The 18,851-nt window shown below is 40.2% G+C and overlaps 1 protein-coding gene across 1 annotated transcript; it reads left to right on the top strand.

The window, feature by feature from the left end:
* The first annotated feature begins 221 nt into the window (after window positions 1–221).
* Window positions 222–8,766, top strand: LOC143138267 (receptor-type tyrosine-protein phosphatase eta-like). The gene is made up of 10 exons (XM_076298764.1): window positions 222–242; window positions 531–767; window positions 2,603–2,740; window positions 3,989–4,226; window positions 4,578–4,835; window positions 5,178–5,444; window positions 6,416–6,673; window positions 7,026–7,183; window positions 8,286–8,414; window positions 8,743–8,766. The coding sequence occupies exons 1-10, from the start codon at window positions 222–224 to the stop codon at window positions 8,764–8,766; spliced, it is 1,728 nt and encodes a 575-aa protein (XP_076154879.1).
* The last annotated feature ends 10,085 nt before the right edge of the window (window positions 8,767–18,851 follow it).

Below are 18,851 nucleotides of genomic sequence, written 5' to 3'. Positions count from 1 at the left end.
AGTACTCCCCAAAAATGATACTCGAGTAAAGTACAGATCACTCAAAACTGTACTCAAGTACTGTACTCAAGTAAATGTACTCCGTTACTGTCCGGCTCTGCGTATGTTAGAGTAAATGGCACTGCTTAATTAGTTCCCAGCTTTATTCTCGTAACGTTATGACTTTATTCTCGTAACATTCTGACTTTATTCTCATAACATTCTGACTTTATTCTCGTAATATGGCCATAAAGTCCAAATACGTGTACATTCCTTGATTAATTACACCGTAATCAATGTGACAGTATTTCCCTCCTTTGCTGAGCAAAGATTTTGTGTCAGAGGAATTGAAGGCCTGGCCCATATACAGTAGACACCAGTCTCAAATATAAGCAGGTTGAATTTCGGATTTGATGAAGAGTAGTTTGTGTCACTTATGTCTGTCTTTAATCTCCTCAATTTTCAATTCCTCAACATTAATGTTTTTTTTTTATGCAAACTTTCTCCTACATTCTCCCCCGTCCCCTTCAGTTCCCCGTGCTGTTACTCAGGTAAATGTGAAAACCCTCTCTGAGACTCACCTAGAGCTGGAGTGGAACAATGCTGACAACAAGAAGTACAATTACACACTGAAAAAAGGCAATGAACCAGAGGTGGACATCACTGGATCAGACCATGGGACCAACGTGACACACAATGTCTCATCTCTCTTGCCTGGGACAGAGTACTCATTCACTCTCTTCACTGTGTTTGAGGGTGTGCGCAGCCCAGGGTACACCTTCTCAGCAGTAACAGGCAGGTTCCCACATGTTCACTTCACTTGAAATACATTGGGGTCTATGATCTATGCAATACATTAGGGTCATCACCACACAAAAATAAAGCAGATGTTCAAATGATGTAGACCTATTTATTGTTTTCTTTATTTTCTGCCAAGGGCTTTTATTTCTAATTATTGAAGAAAACCTTTTGGAGATTTTGATAATAGTTTGTGTTTCTGATCACTTCTGGTCATCTGAATTTTCTCCTCCATTTTCAATTTCTCAATATTTATGTTGTTTGTATCATACTTCTGATCACACCCAAAAATATACAGTGCAACTGGAAAGTTTTCAGACTCTTTCAAATTTTCCACATTTTGTTTCAGACTCATCTTAAAATGGATTCAATTATTTGTTTCTTATCAAACTACACACTATAGAGTGTTTTGTGAATTTATCAAAAATACATTGAAGATTTTTAGTTGTATACAACTTCTTAAAGCCCACCACCAGATCATTCACTTGAGCCAGTTCAATGCTGCTTAGATCACACACACATATGTTAGAGTAGATGCCACTGCTTAATTAGTTCCCAGCCGTTCAATTTATAGAACAGTTTCCCCCCTCTACCACCTCCCCCATCTCCCCCCAACATTCTAAGTAATTTTAATGCATCATGTTGTTGTGTAGCATAGTCATCTTATACACCATTTGAAAGCTTGGACCATTTGAAAGCTTGGGAATCAATATATGACAACATATGTCATGTAAAATATGTGTAGTACTTTACATGATCAAATTGATCTCATTATGTCAATTAAAAATGTCTGATGCCCAAAATGGCCAATGTTGGTGCTTCCCTACCCTCTACCCTTGTGTATATCCTTAGGGAGAAGTAGATGTAGCATATTGGGTCTTGAAATGTCCACAAGAATCCAAAGATTGGAATATCCATTTTTTTTCATCCAATAGAAGTTGTGTAGATACTATAGTCCATCTTATACACACCAATTGAACCAACATAAAATTGCGAAAATAGATTTTTGTGTGTAATTATTCACTATTTTTTTGTAATCATTCCATATCACAGTCCCTGACAATCCAAATGCAAGCATGAAACTTCAGAGTGTTACCTTTCATTTGAGACCAAGATTATTTGATTGTTAGTATGCATTTTGGGCAACCAAAAGACCTGTGGGGAGTTTCCGTAGGGCATTTTAAAAAAACGCATGAGCATATCCTTGCAAATAGTGCTCTAAAATGCTCATATTTTCATTCTATATTGATCTACTTTTACACACAGCTCCACAAGACCTGTTGCTAAGGGCTCAGTTGTGTTTCAAAGTCATATCAAGTGGTTAAGTAGGGGGCAGCCGTGGCCTACTGGTTAGCGCTTCGGACTTATTAGCGGAGGGTTGCCGGTTCGAACTCCGACCAGTAGGAACGGCTGAAGTGCCCTTGAGCAAGGCACTTAACCCCTCACTGCTCCCCGAGCGCCGCTGTAGCAGGCAGCTCACCTCATCGGGATTAGTGTGTGCTTCACCTCACTGTGTGTTCACTGTGTGCTGAGTGTGTTTCACTAATTCACGGATTGGTGAGACCAATGCAGAGACCAAATTTCCCTCACGGGATCAAAAAATATATATACTTATATATTTGACCTAGAGGGCTGAAATGTGGCCAGTTCAGAGATGCTTGTTTTTCGGCAGAAAGAAAAAACAATATTATTCTAGCCTGTGTAACTCTGTCAGTACTTCACACAGTGATTCTGATTGTTTCTGATTGAACTCCTCCACTTTATATTCCTCAATATCAAAAATACCCCCCCCCCCCCCTTCTCAGTTCCTTATGCTGTTACTCAGGCAAATGTGGCAACCCGCTCTGAGACTCACCTAGAGCTGGAGTGGACCAAAGTCAACAACGACAATAACTACAATTACGTACTGAGAGACAGCAATGGAGCAGAGACCAGCATCACTGGATCAGATGCAGGGACCACAGTGAAACACACAGTCTCATCTCTCTCTGCTGGAACAAAATACTCTTTCACTCTCTTCACTGTGTTTGATGGAGTGAGAAGCAAAGAATATCCCCTCTCAGCAGTAACAGGTACAGTATGTTCCCTCATGTTCACTACCAATGAAATACATGAGGGACACCACAACACAAAAACAAAACCGATGTGACTGCTTAAAACATGCATTTTACACTGATAAAAGACAGGCGGTGTTAGCAAGAGTTCCTAATTGTTGAAACCTAATACATGATGCTATATTGTTAGGTTGGTTAGATTCTCCACAATTCAATTGTTCAGTTCATTATACATAAACCTTTGAGCACCACTGACTGTAATCTGAATGAACTCCTCAACTTTATATTCCTCAATATCCAAAATACCCCCCCCCCCCCTTCTCAGTTCCCTATGCTGTTACTCAGGCAAATGTGGCAACCCGCTCTGAGACTCACCTAGAGCTGGAATGGACCAAAGTCAACAACGACGATAACTACAATTACATTTTTTTTAAAGGAATTAAAGGCCTGTACCATATACTGTAAATGCCTATCCAGTAGGTTGAGTTTGGGAATTGAAGCAAATAAAAGCTAGCCTTGAAATCTAGACGCACCCTAGCAGCAGCAAATTACATTTGCTTCCAGGGCTAGTCTAGCAACTCTCCGTTGGCTTGTGAGCCCAAAAAATTAAACTTCTATCAGGCCAATCAAATCGTGTATAGAGTCGTTAGGCAGGCTTAACATAATGATTGATGGCAGAGTTGCAACGGTTTGGCTTGAATTCCCTGCTACTTGAAAACAAATAAGATGGATGTTGCTGTTGGCGAACTGTGTGACACGAGTTAAGCTTTTATTAACTAGCCAACTAGCTCTGCTGGTGGGAAACGCATGGGACTCATAGCGCTGTCCTATTGCGTGGAGAGGGAATTTGAAAGACAACGATTATCCCGCCCCTCGGACTGAGCACTGCGAACGGTGAGTGCCCACACCCTACATTTTAATGTGGGTCTGGCTCGTCAGGCTAAATAAAAGCTTGAGTAATCAATAATGTTTTGATAAGACTAGTTTGTATTACACATCACTGTTTTAATTTGAAAGAATTCATATTAATGCTGTTATTAATCTGAAATTTCTCCCACATTTTGCAATGCAATTCTCTCTCTTGCTGTGACCATCAAATCATCAGAGAGTTTATATCTGCCCCCCCCCCTCCCCCAGTTCCCCCTGATGTTATTCAGGTAAATGTGGCCAACCGCTCTGAGACTCACCTAGAGTTGGAATGGACCAAAGTCAACAACTACAATTACATACTGAAAGACAGCAGTGGAGCAGAGACCAGCATCCCTGGATCAGATGCAGGGACCACAGTGAAACACACACTCTCATCTCTCTCTGCTGGAACAAAATACTCTTTCACTCTCTTCACTGTGTTTGAGGAAGTCAGTAGCACAGGACACAACTTTTCAGCAGTAACAGGTATGTTCCCTCATGTTCACTACCAATGAAACACATGAGGGACATCAAAACACAAAAAGAAATTAGATGTTCATCTTAGATTTTTTTGAAAGGAATTAAAGGCCTGGACCATATACTGTAAATGCCTGTCCAGTAGGTTGAGTTTGGGAATTGAAGCAAATAAAATCTTGAGTAATTAATCAAGTTTTGATAAGACTAGTTTGTGTTACACATCACTGTTTTTAATTCATATTAATGTTGTTATTAATCTGGAATTTCTCCTACATTTTGCAATCTTAATGCAATTAGCTCTCTTGCAGTGACCATCAAATCATCAGAGAGTTTATATCTGCCCCCCACCCCACCCCCCAGTTCCCCCTGATGTTACTCAGGTAAATGTGGTCAACCGCTCTGAGACTCACCTAGAGTTGGAATGGACCAAAGTCAACAACTACAATTACATACTGAAAGACAGCAGTGGAGAAGAGACCAGCATCCCTGGATCAGATGCAGGGACCACAGTGAAACACACACTCTCACCTCTCTCTGCTGGAACAAAATACTCTTTCACTCTCTTTACTGTATTTGAGGGAGTGAGAAGCACAGGACACAACTTCTCAGCAGTAACAGGTATGTTCCCTCATGTTCACTTCCAATGAAATAGATGAGGGACATCACAACACAAAAACAAAGCACATGTTCAAATGATGTAGCATACTTAATTTTTTCACTTTATTTTCAGTATCATTCTTCCAAATTAAAGCTTTTATTTCAAATTATTGAAGTAAACTAATTATTTACAATAAGAGCAGTTTGTATTATTGATCACTTTCTGTCAACTAAATTTTCTGTTCCATTTTCAATTCTTCAATATTTAAGTTTTTTTTTGTCATAAATTCCTTCCGCATTCTGCAGTTTAAAGCAAAACTCTCTCTTGTTGTGACCATCAAACATTTCTGTTGCCCCTTTCAGCTCCCTCTAATGTTCGTTTGGTAAATGTGGTCAACCACTCTGAGACTGATCTAGAGCTGGAGTGGAACAAAGTCAACAACAACAGGAACTACAATTACATACTGAGAGACAGCAATGGAGCAGAGACCAGCATCACTGGATCAGATGCAGGGACCACAGTGAAACACACAGTCTCATCTCTCTCTGCTGGAACAAAATACTCTTTCACTCTCTTCACTGTGTTTGAGGGAGTGAGAAGCACAGGACACAACTTCTCAGCTGTAACAGGTATGTTCCCTCATGTTCACTTCCAATGAAATAGATAAGGCTCATCACAACACAGAAACAAAGGAGGTGTTTAAATTATGTAGCATACTTGATTTTCCCACTTTATTTTCAGTATCATTCTTCCAAATTAAAGTTTTTATTTCAAATTATTGAAGTAAACTAATTATTTAGGATAAGAACAGTTTGTATTATTGATCACTTTCTGTCATCTGAATTTTCTACTCCATTTTCAATTCCTCAATATTTATGTTGTATGTGTCCCAAATTCCATTCTGCAGTTTAAAGCAAAACTCTCTTTTGTTGTGACCATCAAACATTTGTGTTTATATCTGTTGGCCCCTTCAGCTCCCTCTAATGTTCGTTTGGTAAATGTGGCAACCCGCTCTGAGACTCATCTAGAGCTGGAGTGGAACAAAGTCAACAACAACAGGAACTACAATTACATACTAAGAGACAGCAATGCAGCAGAGACCAGCATCACTGGATCAGATGCAGGGACCACAGTGAAACACACACTCTCATCTCTCTGCTGGAACAAAATACTCTTTCACTCTCTTCACTGTGTTTGAGGAAGTCAGTAGCACAGGACACAACTTTTCAGCAGTAACAGGTATGTTTCCTCATGTTCACTACCAATGAAACACATGAGGGACATCAAAACACAAAAAGAAATTAGATGTTCATCTTAGATTTTTTTGAAAGGAATTAAAGGCCTGGACCATATACTGTAAATGCCTGTCCAGTAGGTTGAGTTTGGGATTTGAAGCAAATAAAATCTTGAGTAATTAATCAAGTTTTGATAAGACTAGTTTGTGTTACACATCACTGTTTTTAATCTGAAAGAATTCATATTAATGTTGTTATTAATCTGGAATTTCTCCTACATTTTGCAATCTTAATGCAATTAGCTCTCTTGCAGTGACCATCAAATCATCAGAGAGTTTATATCTGCCCCCCACCCCACCCCCCAGTTCCCCCTGATGTTACTCAGGTAAATGTGGTCAACCGCTCTGAGACTCACCTAGAGTTGGAATGGACCAAAGTCAACAACTACAATTACATACTGAAAGACAGCAGTGGAGCAGAGACCAGCATCCCTGGATCAGATGCAGGGACCACAGTGAAACACACACTCTCACCTCTCTCTGCTGGAACAAAATACTCTTTCACTCTCTTTACTGTATTTGAGGGAGTGAGAAGCACAGGACACAACTTCTCAGCAGTAACAGGTATGTTCCCTCATGTTCACTTCCAATGAAATAGATGAGGGACATCACAACACAAAAACAAAGCACATGTTCAAATGATGTAGCATACTTAATTTTTTCACTTTATTTTCAGTATCATTCTTCCAAATTAAAGCTTTTATTTCAAATTATTGAAGTAAACTAATTATTTACAATAAGAGCAGTTTGTATTATTGATCACTTTCTGTCATCTAAATTTTCTGTTCCATTTTCAATTCTTCAATATTTAAGTTTTTTTTTGTCATAAATTCCTTCCGCATTCTGCAGTTTAAAGCAAAACTCTCTCTTGTTGTGACCATCAAACATTTGTGTTGATTTCTGTTGCCCCTTTCAGCTCCCTCTAATGTTCGTTTGGTAAATGTGGTCAACCACTCTGAGACTGATCTAGAGCTGGAGTGGAACAAAGTCAACAACAACAGGAACTACAATTACATACTGAGAGACAGCAATGGAGCAGAGACCAGCATCACTGGATCAGATGCAGGGACCACAGTGAAACACACACTCTCATCTCTCTCTGCTGGAACAAAATACTCTTTCACTCTCTTCACTGTGTTTGAGGGAGTGAGAAGCACAGGACACAACTTCTCAGCTGTAACAGGTATGTTCCCTCATGTTCACTTCCAATGAAATAGATAAGGCTCATCACAACACAGAAACAAAGCAGGTGTTTAAATTATGTAGCATACTTGATTTTCCCACTTTATTTTCAGTATCATTCTTCCAAATTAAAGTTTTTATTTCAAATTATTGAAGTAAACTAATTATTTAGGATAAGAACAGTTTGTATTATTGATCACTTTCTGTCATCTGAATTTTCTACTCCATTTTCAATTCCTCAATATTTATGTTGTATGTGTCCCAAATTCCATTCTGCAGTTTAAAGCAAAACTCTCTTTTGTTGTGACCATCAAACATTTGTGTTTATATCTGTTGGCCCCTTCAGCTCCCTCTAATGTTCGTTTGGTAAATGTGGCAACCCGCTCTGAGACTCATCTAGAGCTGGAGTGGAACAAAGTCAACAACAACAGGAACTACAATTACATACTAAGAGACAGCAATGCAGCAGAGACCAGCATCACTGGATCAGATGCAGGGACCACAGTGAAACACACACTCTCATCTCTCTCTGCTGGAACAAAATACTCTTTCACTCTCTTCACTGTGTTTGAGGAAGTCAGTAGCACAGGACACAACTTTTCAGCAGTAACAGGTATGTTTCCTCATGTTCACTACCAATGAAACACATGAGGGACATCAAAACACAAAAAGAAATTAGATGTTCATCTTAGATTTTTTTGAAAGGAATTAAAGGCCTGGACCATATACTGTAAATGCCTGTCCAGTAGGTTGAGTTTGGGAATTGAAGCAAATAAAATCTTGAGTAATTAATCAAGTTTTGATAAGACTAGTTTGTGTTACACATCACTGTTTTTAATCTGAAAGAATTCATATTAATGTTGTTATTAATCTGGAATTTCTCCTACATTTTGCAATCTTAATGCAATTAGCTCTCTTGCAGTGACCATCAAATCATCAGAGAGTTTATATCTGCCCCCCACCCCACCCCCCAGTTCCCCCTGATGTTACTCAGGTAAATGTGGTCAACCGCTCTGAGACTCACCTAGAGTTGGAATGGACCAAAGTCAACAACTACAATTACATACTGAAAGACAGCAGTGGAGCAGAGACCAGCATCCCTGGATCAGATGCAGGGACCACAGTGAAACACACACTCTCACCTCTCTCTGCTGGAACAAAATACTCTTTCACTCTCTTCACTGTGTTTGAAGGAGTGAGAAGCACAGGACACACCTTCTCAGCAGTAACAGGTATGTTCCCTCATGTTCACTTCCAATGAAATAGATGAGGGACATCACAACACAGAAACTGATTATTGATCACTTTCTGTCATCTGAATTTTCTCCTCCATTTTCAATTCCTCAATATTTATGTTGTATGTGTCCCGAATTCCATCCTGCAGTTTAAAGCAAAACTCTCTCTTGTTGTGACCATCAAACATTTGTGTTGATATCTGTTGCCCCCTTCAGCTCCCTCTAATGTTCGTTTGGTAAATGTGGCAACGCGCTCCGAGACTCACCTAGAGCTGGAGTGGAACAAAGTCAACAACAACAGGAACTACAATTACATACTAAGAGACAGCAATGGAGCAGAGACCAGCATCCCTGGATCAGATGCAGGGACCACAGTGAAACACACACTCTCATCTCTCTCTGCTGGAACAAAATACTCTTTCACTCTCTTCACTGTGTTTGAGAGAGTGAGAAGCACAGGATTTACCTTCTCAACAGTAACAGGTACAGTATCTTCCCTCATGTCCACTACCAATGATATACATGAGGGATATTACAACACAAAAACAAATTAGATGTTCATATTAGTTTTTTTTTTTTTAAAGGAATTAAAGGCCTGTACCATATACTGTAAATGCCTGTCCAGTAGGTTGAGTTTGGGAATTTAATCAAATAAAAGCTTGAGTAATCAATAATGTTTTGATAAGACTAGTTTGTGTTACACATCACTGTAATCTGAAAGAATTCATATTAATGTTGTTATTAATCTGAAATTTCTCCTACATTTTGAAATGCAATTCTCTCTCTTGTTGTGACCATCAAATCATCAGAGTTTATACCCCCCCCCCCCCTCCCCCAGTTCCCCCTGATGTTATTCAGGTAAATGTGGTCAACTGCTCTGAGACTTACCTAGAGCTGGAATGGAACAAAGTCAACAACAACAATAATTCTAAGTACTTACTGAGAGTCAGCAATAGAGCAGAGACCAGCATCACTGGATCAGATGCAGGGACCACAGTGAAACACACACTCTCATCTCTCTCTGCTGGAACAAAATACTATTTCACTCTCTTCACTGTGTTTGTGGGAGTGAGAAGCACAGGACACAACTTCTCAGCTGTAACAGGTATGTTCCCTTATGTTCACTTCCTATGAAATAGATGAGGAACACCACAACACAGAAACAAAGCAGATGTTCAAATTATGTAGCATACTTGATTTTTCCACTTTATTTTAAAGTTTTTATTTCAAATTATTGAAGTAAACTAATTATTTAGGATAAGAACAGTTTGTATTATTGATCACTTTCTGTCATTTGAATTTTCTCCTCCATTTTCAATTCCTCAAAATGTATGTTGTTTTTGTCCCAAACTCCTACCGTATTCTGCAGTTTAAAGCAAAACTCTCTCTTGTTGTGACCATCAAACATTTGTGTTGATATCTGTTGCCCCCTTCAGCTCCCTCTAATGTTCGTTTGGTAAATGTGGTCAACCGCTCTGAGACTCACCTAGAGCTGGAGTGGAACAAAGTCAACAACAACAGGAACTACAATTACATACTAAGAGACAGCAATGGAGCAGAGACCAGCATCCCTGGATCAGATGCAGGGACCACAGTGAAACACACAGTCTCATCTCTCTCTGCTGGAACAAACTACTCTTTTACTCTCTTCACTGTGTTTGAGGGAGTGAGAAGCACAGGACACACCTTCTCAGCTGTAACAGGTATGTTCCCTCATGTTCACTTCCTATGAAATACATTAGGGACATCACAACACAAAAACAAAGCACATGTTCATATTATGTGATGTGCTTGATTTTTTTCTTTTTTTCCATGTCTTCCATCCAACGGCTTTCATTTCAAATTATTGAAGTAAAGTCATTATTGAGGATAAGAGCAGTTTGTGTCACTGATCACTTCCTGTCATCTGAATTTTCTCCTCCATTTTCAATTCCTCAATATTTATGTTGTATGTGTCCCAAATTCCATCCTGTAGTTTAAAGCAAGATGCTCTTTTGTTGTGACTATCAAACATTTGTGTTTATATATGTTGGCCCCTTCAGCTCCCTCTAATGTTCGTTTGGTAAATGTGACAACCCGCTCTGAGACTCACCTAGAGCTGGGGTGGAACAAAGTCAACAACAACAGGAACTACAATTACATACTGAGAGACAGCAATGGAGCAGAGACCAACATCACTGGATCAGATGCAGGGACCACAGTGAAACACACAGTCTCATCTCTCTCTGCTGTGACAAAATACTCTTTCACTCTCTTCACTGTGTTTGAGGGAGTGAGTAGCACAGGACACAACTTCTCAGCAGTAACAGGTATGTTCCCTCATGTTCACTTCCTATAAAATACATTAGGGACATCACAACACAAAAACAAAGCAGATCTTCATATATTATGTGATGGGCTTGATTTTTTTCTTTATTTTCAATGTCTTCCATCCAAGACTTTTATTTCAAATTATTACACGGCTCTTCACAATGCAAGTAGAAGACTCCATTGTCTTGAATGGGATTTCCCAAAGTTCTAGTGGTCATTATTTTTCGACTAAAGGACCTCTGAAAAAAATAATGATCGCTGTCAATGGCAACAGAGTTTGTGCTTCTAATTCAGGTCTTTCATATCACTCCACATCTTCTGGAACTTGATTCAAAAGTGAAAAGCAGACGGTTCATCAGCTATGTTCTAAATAATGATTGATTCAAGTTCAGCGTGTGTTGTTTGCGAATTATTCTACTGCTTGATTCGGTTTCCCATTGTGAAGGTTCTTTAGAACGTGCAATTACAAATCGTTTATTTGCACGGCTATGAACCAGTTTAATTTTTTGACCTTCTTAGGCCTACATATTTTGTATCAATTCACCCGAGTTCTTTAGAATGTTCAGTGAAAATTACCGTTAATTTGAAACATTGTATCAAGGAAAAACCTCGAATGTGCATTTATTTTCGGATAATCTAAAGGAGTGTCGTCCATTATCCCTTACCTATTTGTTTCTCAGCAAAACCCATGATGAACAGTAACAAATTGGCTATAGCCTAGGCTATGTAGGCTAAATAGTCATATCAGGGGGAATTTATTGTTTTGTTTTGGCAAGTAGTCGTGTAATAAGCGGGATAATGTATAGAACGCTGGTCATTATTGGGAAAATAAGTCCCTTCAGGGCGGAACAAGTCCCCTCCGCTACGCGTTGGGGTCCGGTTAGCCCTGTCGGGACTTATTTTCCCAATAATGACCGGTGTTCTATACATTATCCCTTACTTATTGAAGTAAAGTCATTATTGAGGATAAGAGCAGTTTGTGTCACTGATCACTTCCTGTCAATTTTCTCCTCCATTTTCAATTCCTTAATATTTATGTTGTATGTGTCCCAAATTATACCCTGGAAATCCAGAGTTCTCGCGAGAGCACAATGGAATTGTCTCTGCGAGACACTCTGGCAAAGAGCAATGATGTACGTTACTTTTACCCCAACATTCCGGGAAACCAGCTAAACTGATGAAGACAGCGCTGCAATGTTGGAGGACAGTACACATTGGTCGTAGTGTTGCGTCAAACTCTGAAATAATTCAGAGTAAACATGGTCTAGTGTTATCAAATTGCGTGCAGTGAGATTTTTGATGCATGCTTGTTGCCGCCCCTCGAGTTGGGCCATTACATTGTTCTTTGCCAGACCCTTAATCTTTCTAGATTATCAGGGTCTGGATTTTCCAGGCTACCCAAATTCCATCCTGCAGTTTAAAGCAAAACTCTCTCTTGTTGTGACCATCAAACATTTGTGTTGATATCTGTTGCCCCCTTCAGCTCCCTCTAATGTTCCTTTGGTATATGTGGTCACCCGCTCTGAGACTCACCTAGAGATGGAATGGACCAAAGTCAACAACGACAATAATTATAATTACTTACTGAGAGAGAGCAGTGGAGCAGAGACCAGCATCCCTAGATCAGATGCAGGGACCACAGTGAAACACAAAGTTGCATCTCTCTCTGCTGGAACAAACTACTCTTTCACTCTCTTCACTGTGTTTGAGGGAGTGAGAAGCACAGGACACAACTTCTCAGCTGTAACAGGTATGTTCCCTCATGTTCACTTCCTGGGAAGTTTCACAATCAGGGTGTGTGCTTGACATTGACACAAGCAACAACCTTCCAACAATATTCCTTGGACCAATTTGAACATCAGATATACTTCTGGAAAATCACCCAAAACTTAACCATCAAAGTTTTCCGTCAAACTCTGTCCACTCCAGCACATTAGAATTTGCAACACTGGTTATTATTATGTATTAAATTACTTTTAAGCTGCCGCGGCTGTGTACTGTATTGTTGTGTGTGCCTTCCTCCTTCCACCACCTGGCAGCATATTGTTCACGCGCACCTGGATGTCATCATTGGCGCGCGTAAAATCAACCACATCTTCTCAAGCACATAACCACAGCATACCGGCAGAGCCCGTCTTATTAGACATTCTCTGATACCGCTCTAAAAACGTTAGCCTACTACATGGTTATACAAATAAAATACCAAAAAACAACTAAGTAGCAACGTTGTGTGAAAAGAATAATGCAACCATTATATAACGTTTCTTTTTTTAGTTTTAAAAACATTATGGGAGTGTTACTTTGCTTGATAACCTGGAGATAACGTTATGTAAACGTAGAAGATTACTGAAAAACTATCCACAGGCTAACGTTACTTAAAGGAACCATATGTACGATTGTGGCCAAAAATGGTACTGCAATCACTTTCAAATTACTGTAGAGTGGTGTATCCCCTCCCCCCTGACTCGAGGTTGCCAACACGGATGGCGAAACACTGACTTTGTGATTAGTAGATAGGTGGAGGGTGGCGCATCAGGCCAAAACACAACAAGACATGACAAAACACAACATCAACATAAGTTGAGGGCTGCAATTTCACTTTTTAAATGACAATATCCTGGCCGGACTACTGTTGTCAGTGATTTAAATATTTGAAATGAACATGAATTCTTAATGTCTAGTGACATATCATGGCCATTTTATGATTAATTGAAATACATTTCTTACATACGGTTCCTTTAAAGTTAGTAGAACGTTATGTGCGTAGCCTTCCTTGCACCTTGCAAAATCGCTTGAAGGTCAGGATACTGAAGAAGTCGGAAGATCATCGTGCTGGCTCTATCATGGGCTCTATCAATCTCCAGTGGCAGGGTTGCCGTCTTTGCCAAGTCAGGGATCCATACGAGCAGCATGGCTTTCAGGTACCCAGCGGCATCCTCGCCTTACGCTCCCACAGGTAAGTTCACGATTCAGATGTTGTTACATCTTGATCTGTCTTCTGGCTCGTCAGTCTTAAGCTGCAATTTGCTCAGTTCAGTAATGCAGTGGTTAGCTTCTCTTTTTACTTGACAAACAGAGCCTTGGAGGCCATCATCTACTTTAGTGGTTATAGCCTCAACTTTAGCTGCTTGGCAGTCGATGTTGTCTTGAAAAGAATGTAGCAGGGCTCTGTTCTCCGAGATACAAGCGCTGAGAGGCGACAGTGCTTTATCTAAAGTCTCTGTTAGCATGGCACTTACCACCTCTCGCAGAGTCTCTCTTTCTGCCTCCACTGTCTGTTTGATTAGCAATGCTATATCCTCATGTGGCAAACTAGCCTTAAAGCGCTTATTAACAATTTCATGCTGTTTTTGAGGAGAACTTGCAGGATTTTTCGACATCGTTCACCGAAATGTAGGTATTGTATCTGAAGTCAGAACTACACTTTCAAAGTAATAGGCGTCAAAAAAAGGGTAAGATGTGGCAGGAACTCAGTGTGGCAAGACCATTTCGCAGCGTGGCTAACGAGAAGTCCCTTTTTTATCCTTCTACTGAAATATTGAATGTTAACAATGACATTTTGAGATGGTTTTATTTTTGACCGTTTTTGAAACAAAGCACACACCCTGATTGTTAAATTACCCTCCTATGAAATACATTAGGGTCACCATCACAAAAAACAAAGCAGATGTTAAAATTATGTAGTTTTTTAAAAAGGAATTAAAGGTCTGGACCATATAAAAGCCTGTCCCATTAGGTTGAGTTTGGCGATTGAAGAAAATAAAAGCCTGAGTTATCTATCAAGTTTTGACAAGTTTGTGATATACATCATTGTCTTTAATCTGAAAGAACTTATCCATTTTCAATTCCTCAAAATTCTCCTAATGCAAATCCCGCCCCCCCCCCCCCCCCCCCCCAGTTCCCCCTGATGTCATTCAGGTAAATGTGGTCAACCGCCTTGAGACTCACCTAGAGTTGGAGTGGAACAAAGTCAACAACAACAATAACTACTATTACACACTGAGAGACAGCAATGGAGCAGAGGTTGACTTCACTGGATCAGATGCAGGGACCACAGTGAAACATACAGTCTCATCTCTCTCTGCTGGGACAAAATACTCTTTCACTCTCTTCACTGTGTTTGAGGGAGTGAGAAGCACAGGACACAGCATATCAGCAGTAACAAGTATGTTCCCTCTTGTTCACTTCCTGTGAAATACATTAGGGACATCACAACACAAAATCAAAGCAGATATTCAAACTATACAGCACAGCAGTACAAAATGTTAAAAATATTTAAAAAGTTTATACTTTTTGAGAAATAGGGGATTACATTTTTTTTTAAAAGCTCACCCCCCCCCCCCCCCCCCCCCATAGACTTGAATGGCTGTGATGTCATAATGGCCTAAAGCCAGCTGCGCTCGTTAAGCTCCCTTATCACCCGGAGAGAAGAAATACTCTTTTCTGATTGGCTGGCGGGTGGCCTTTAATTCTGAATAACAGGACACCGTTCCATATCAATGGTTATGAATGGTAACTATAACAACCATAGTAGGACGACGGTTGCAACGCTCTAGAATCTTTTGGTTGCAGGCTTCCCAACAATGGAATCAACTGTAAACAAGCTAACTGTCCATGCTAAAGTTGTAAAACAAGCTGAACTAGTGAGCTTCTTTTTAAACAGAACCGCGTGTTTCCAGTGTTTACAGTGGCAACCGGGTGATAAGCGGGATAACGGCCTTCGAGGTGTGTCCAGTTATACGGAATTAATGGACTTGGGCGGAGGCAACTCCGCTGCGCGTCGGGGAGTTTTTGCCCCTCGCCCTCGTCCATTAATTCCGTATAACAGGACACCTCGGCGGCCGTTATCCCTTACAGAGTAGTTCCCGGGCTATTCAGAACACTGGCACAGATGTCACCTGTAAATCCAACTGTCTCAGCTTCTAATGCATACAATCTGGCACTCCCTAAAACAAAAATTCACAGCCATATCTCATGCTTTGCACATTATATCTCAAGAATGCCTTGACATACATGCCTGAAATTTGGTACGAGTGCTTGTATGGACTCAAAGATGAAGAGAATTGATGTTGGAGGTCAAAGGTCAGATGTCATGGTCAAAAACACCTTGAGTGTCATATCTCAAGAACGCCTTGACACACAAGGTCTTTTAGTACAAGGGTTTCAAAGATAAAGTGATTCAATGTTTTTTTTTTTCAAGAATCTCCCCACCAACATTAAGCCAGCAGCTTTCCATCCACTATTGTAATTTCTCTGGCATTACATTTCTAGTTATTATTTGTTATTATTTATAGTAATTATATATATTTATAATGATAATTATAAATAAGTCCCTTCTCTCAACTCCACCATCTACAGGCTGATTGGTGTACAGTCACTAAATGTACACGTACAGTAGGTTGCATAAGTTTACAACCCCATGCTAAAGTTGACTAAAAAGAGCAATAAAAAATCATCTTTTGGAAATTGGCATGGGGTACTTTCCATAGGATCATCTCTCAATGCAAATCAAACCAGCTATTAGGCTAACTGAAATAAAACCATGCCAATCTCTAGGTATGGTGAAGGGTATGTGATGATGTTTGTTTTTTTTAATTCCAAAGGCCAAAGGAACATAATCAGGATGCATAATATCCTGGATCCATGAAATAACTGGCCTTTAAAAATAAAAATCTGCCTGCCTCTATGGGAATTTAACATAGGGGGTGTATACTTACTGTATGCCCACTGTATTTTAATAAAGAACATTTATTTATTTACAATACAATTTTCATTTACAAAGAAAATTGGTGTCCTTGCAAAGAAAACTGGTGTAAAGATTTCTTGTACATATCATAGTGTAAGAAAAACACAAGGTGTTCATAGAAAAAAAATAATGTTTCTTTGGTTAATGCAGCTTTAATCACAGAGGCGCGTACTTCCGGGCACCGATCTTGTAGAGTGAACCTTTATGAGTGACTTGATGAGTGAGCCTAGGGGCTGTATTTTGCACACTTGTTTTAAAACTCGTTTTCCACCCGGCGCAAAGTTTAATTCCTTATTTTGCACGTGTAATTTTGAAACTATGCGCCCAGGGGTGTGGCAATTAACAACTTAGGGAGTGGCTTAGCGCATTGTCTAAAAATCGCTATTGTACACCTGGTCAGAGGTCTATGGCGAGTTGTTTATATGTTATTTTAAGAGCGCATTGTCAACAGTCATATTGGCGGGTGCACCTATCATCCATGAACGCACACCAGTGCATGTCCAAATGCGCCATTGAATGTCAAAATAGCAATGCATTTATTAGACATCGCGCTTTGCGCTGTTAAAGGGAATGACAGATGTCATTCTCATTGGTTTAATTGATGTAACGCCCCAAACACACCCATGACTGATTAAAAAACCTAGGAACACCTTGATGCTCCATGCGCTCGGCGTTTGATAACGAAAACCCTCCCAATGTGGACTGGACACATCCTGCTAAATTTGAATAAGCTTTTGACGAGTGACGATGTGCTTTTGACTGTCATGATAGGGCCCTAGAGCTTCTCGAACTCTTGGCATAATATTCTGTTTCAAAAGTCCCTCCTACACTCAAAGGGCCCTATCTTAACAATCTGAAACGCAAGTATCAAGCGCAAAGTGCAAGTATAGCTTTGTGGGCGGATCTTAGGCACTGTTGCTATTTTACCGGCGGGATAATGGACTGTTGTGCCCGACGCAAATCTAAAATGAGGTGGTCTGAAGTAGCTACATTATTCATGGGTGTGGTTTGGGCGTAACGTGCAATAAACCAATCGGAGCGTCATCTGACATTACCTTTAACAACAGGTGCGCTTGTTCCATGGCAGATTTGATTGCTATTATGATGGCGGATTTGCCAGGCGCAGCCAGGAGCGGTTCACAGTGCTTTAAGGACTGTTCAGATGGAGATGGAACAGTTTGCTATTGATTTCTCTTCTTGACAAAATGTAATACAGAAATGTCACAAAGACATACTTAAAGGGACACCAGGCAATGTTTTCGTGTTAATTAATCATCTTCGTAAGTCGGTATATGTTTAAATGACTCATTACGGGGCGAATGAAGGCTCTCTCGCCCGCCCCTACTGCCTGTAGGAAGAATATCCCACTTGCAAGTTCGGTGTATCCTACCCGCCGACCGAAGCAGGATCAGTGTACAGCACAGAGGCAGGCTAACGAAATGCTAGAGATTGTTGCAAACGTGTGTATAATGGCAGAGCCGGCGAAGAAGCAGCGAAAACCCTTGACGGAAGACACAAAGAAAAGGAAAAGAGCTTCAGACCGAGGGGGAGTTTCGTAGTGAAAAAGCATCAGGCTTGCCTGGTGTCCCTTTAACAATGTTTTGGGATCACTCTCACTGAATCACGAGGTTTTGAATGCATGGTGATATTTTTGCAATGTAATCTAACATTAGACCGAGATTGCTTACTTCACTATAGACGAATCCGCTCTTCTGTCAGATAAGCTCTCCTCTCCCGTGCTGCTGCTGGGGCATTTGCATATGGCATCGGCATATGCAGTTCAACATCACGTCTCCTTAGTCTAATATTTCCTAATTTATGTCATCAATACATCCATGATTCGTGGTATGTGTACGCTAAATTTATGCCTATTTTTTTACATCTTAATGGACACCACAATAATTTTCCTCGTGTGGTAATATTTTTCCTTATGTATGGTTTGCAGAAATGGGAATTACTGCGTCTGTATAGATGAGAGGAGCAAAGTGTATGTGCGTTGTGCAGCACATGCTACATTATGGCCAAGCAGCCGCGCCTGCAGGTCTACGGCAGTACCTTACCATCAGGCAACTCAACAACAAGGCAACTCTGCACAGTATCCCATTAACTGCATGACAGTAGGCTATTTACAACATTTTCTGTAAAGTAAAGTTTGTAAACACGTTATCATCAACTTAATGCACACAAAGCTTTAGTTAGAGAGAGAATAACTATGCACGGATGCAGCAACTACAGAAATTGTAGCCAAGGTTACTTGCTGCTTTCTTTT

Source organism: Alosa pseudoharengus, unplaced genomic scaffold (assembly GCF_046254945.1).
Source record: "Alosa pseudoharengus isolate Yale_2024_CS ecotype anadromous, Long Island Sound unplaced genomic scaffold, YU_APseudo_1.1 YU_APseudo_1.1_scf_21, whole genome shotgun sequence".
NCBI lineage: Eukaryota > Metazoa > Chordata > Actinopteri > Clupeiformes > Clupeidae > Alosa > Alosa pseudoharengus.
This window is presented reverse-complemented; position numbering and strand designations above follow the sequence as displayed.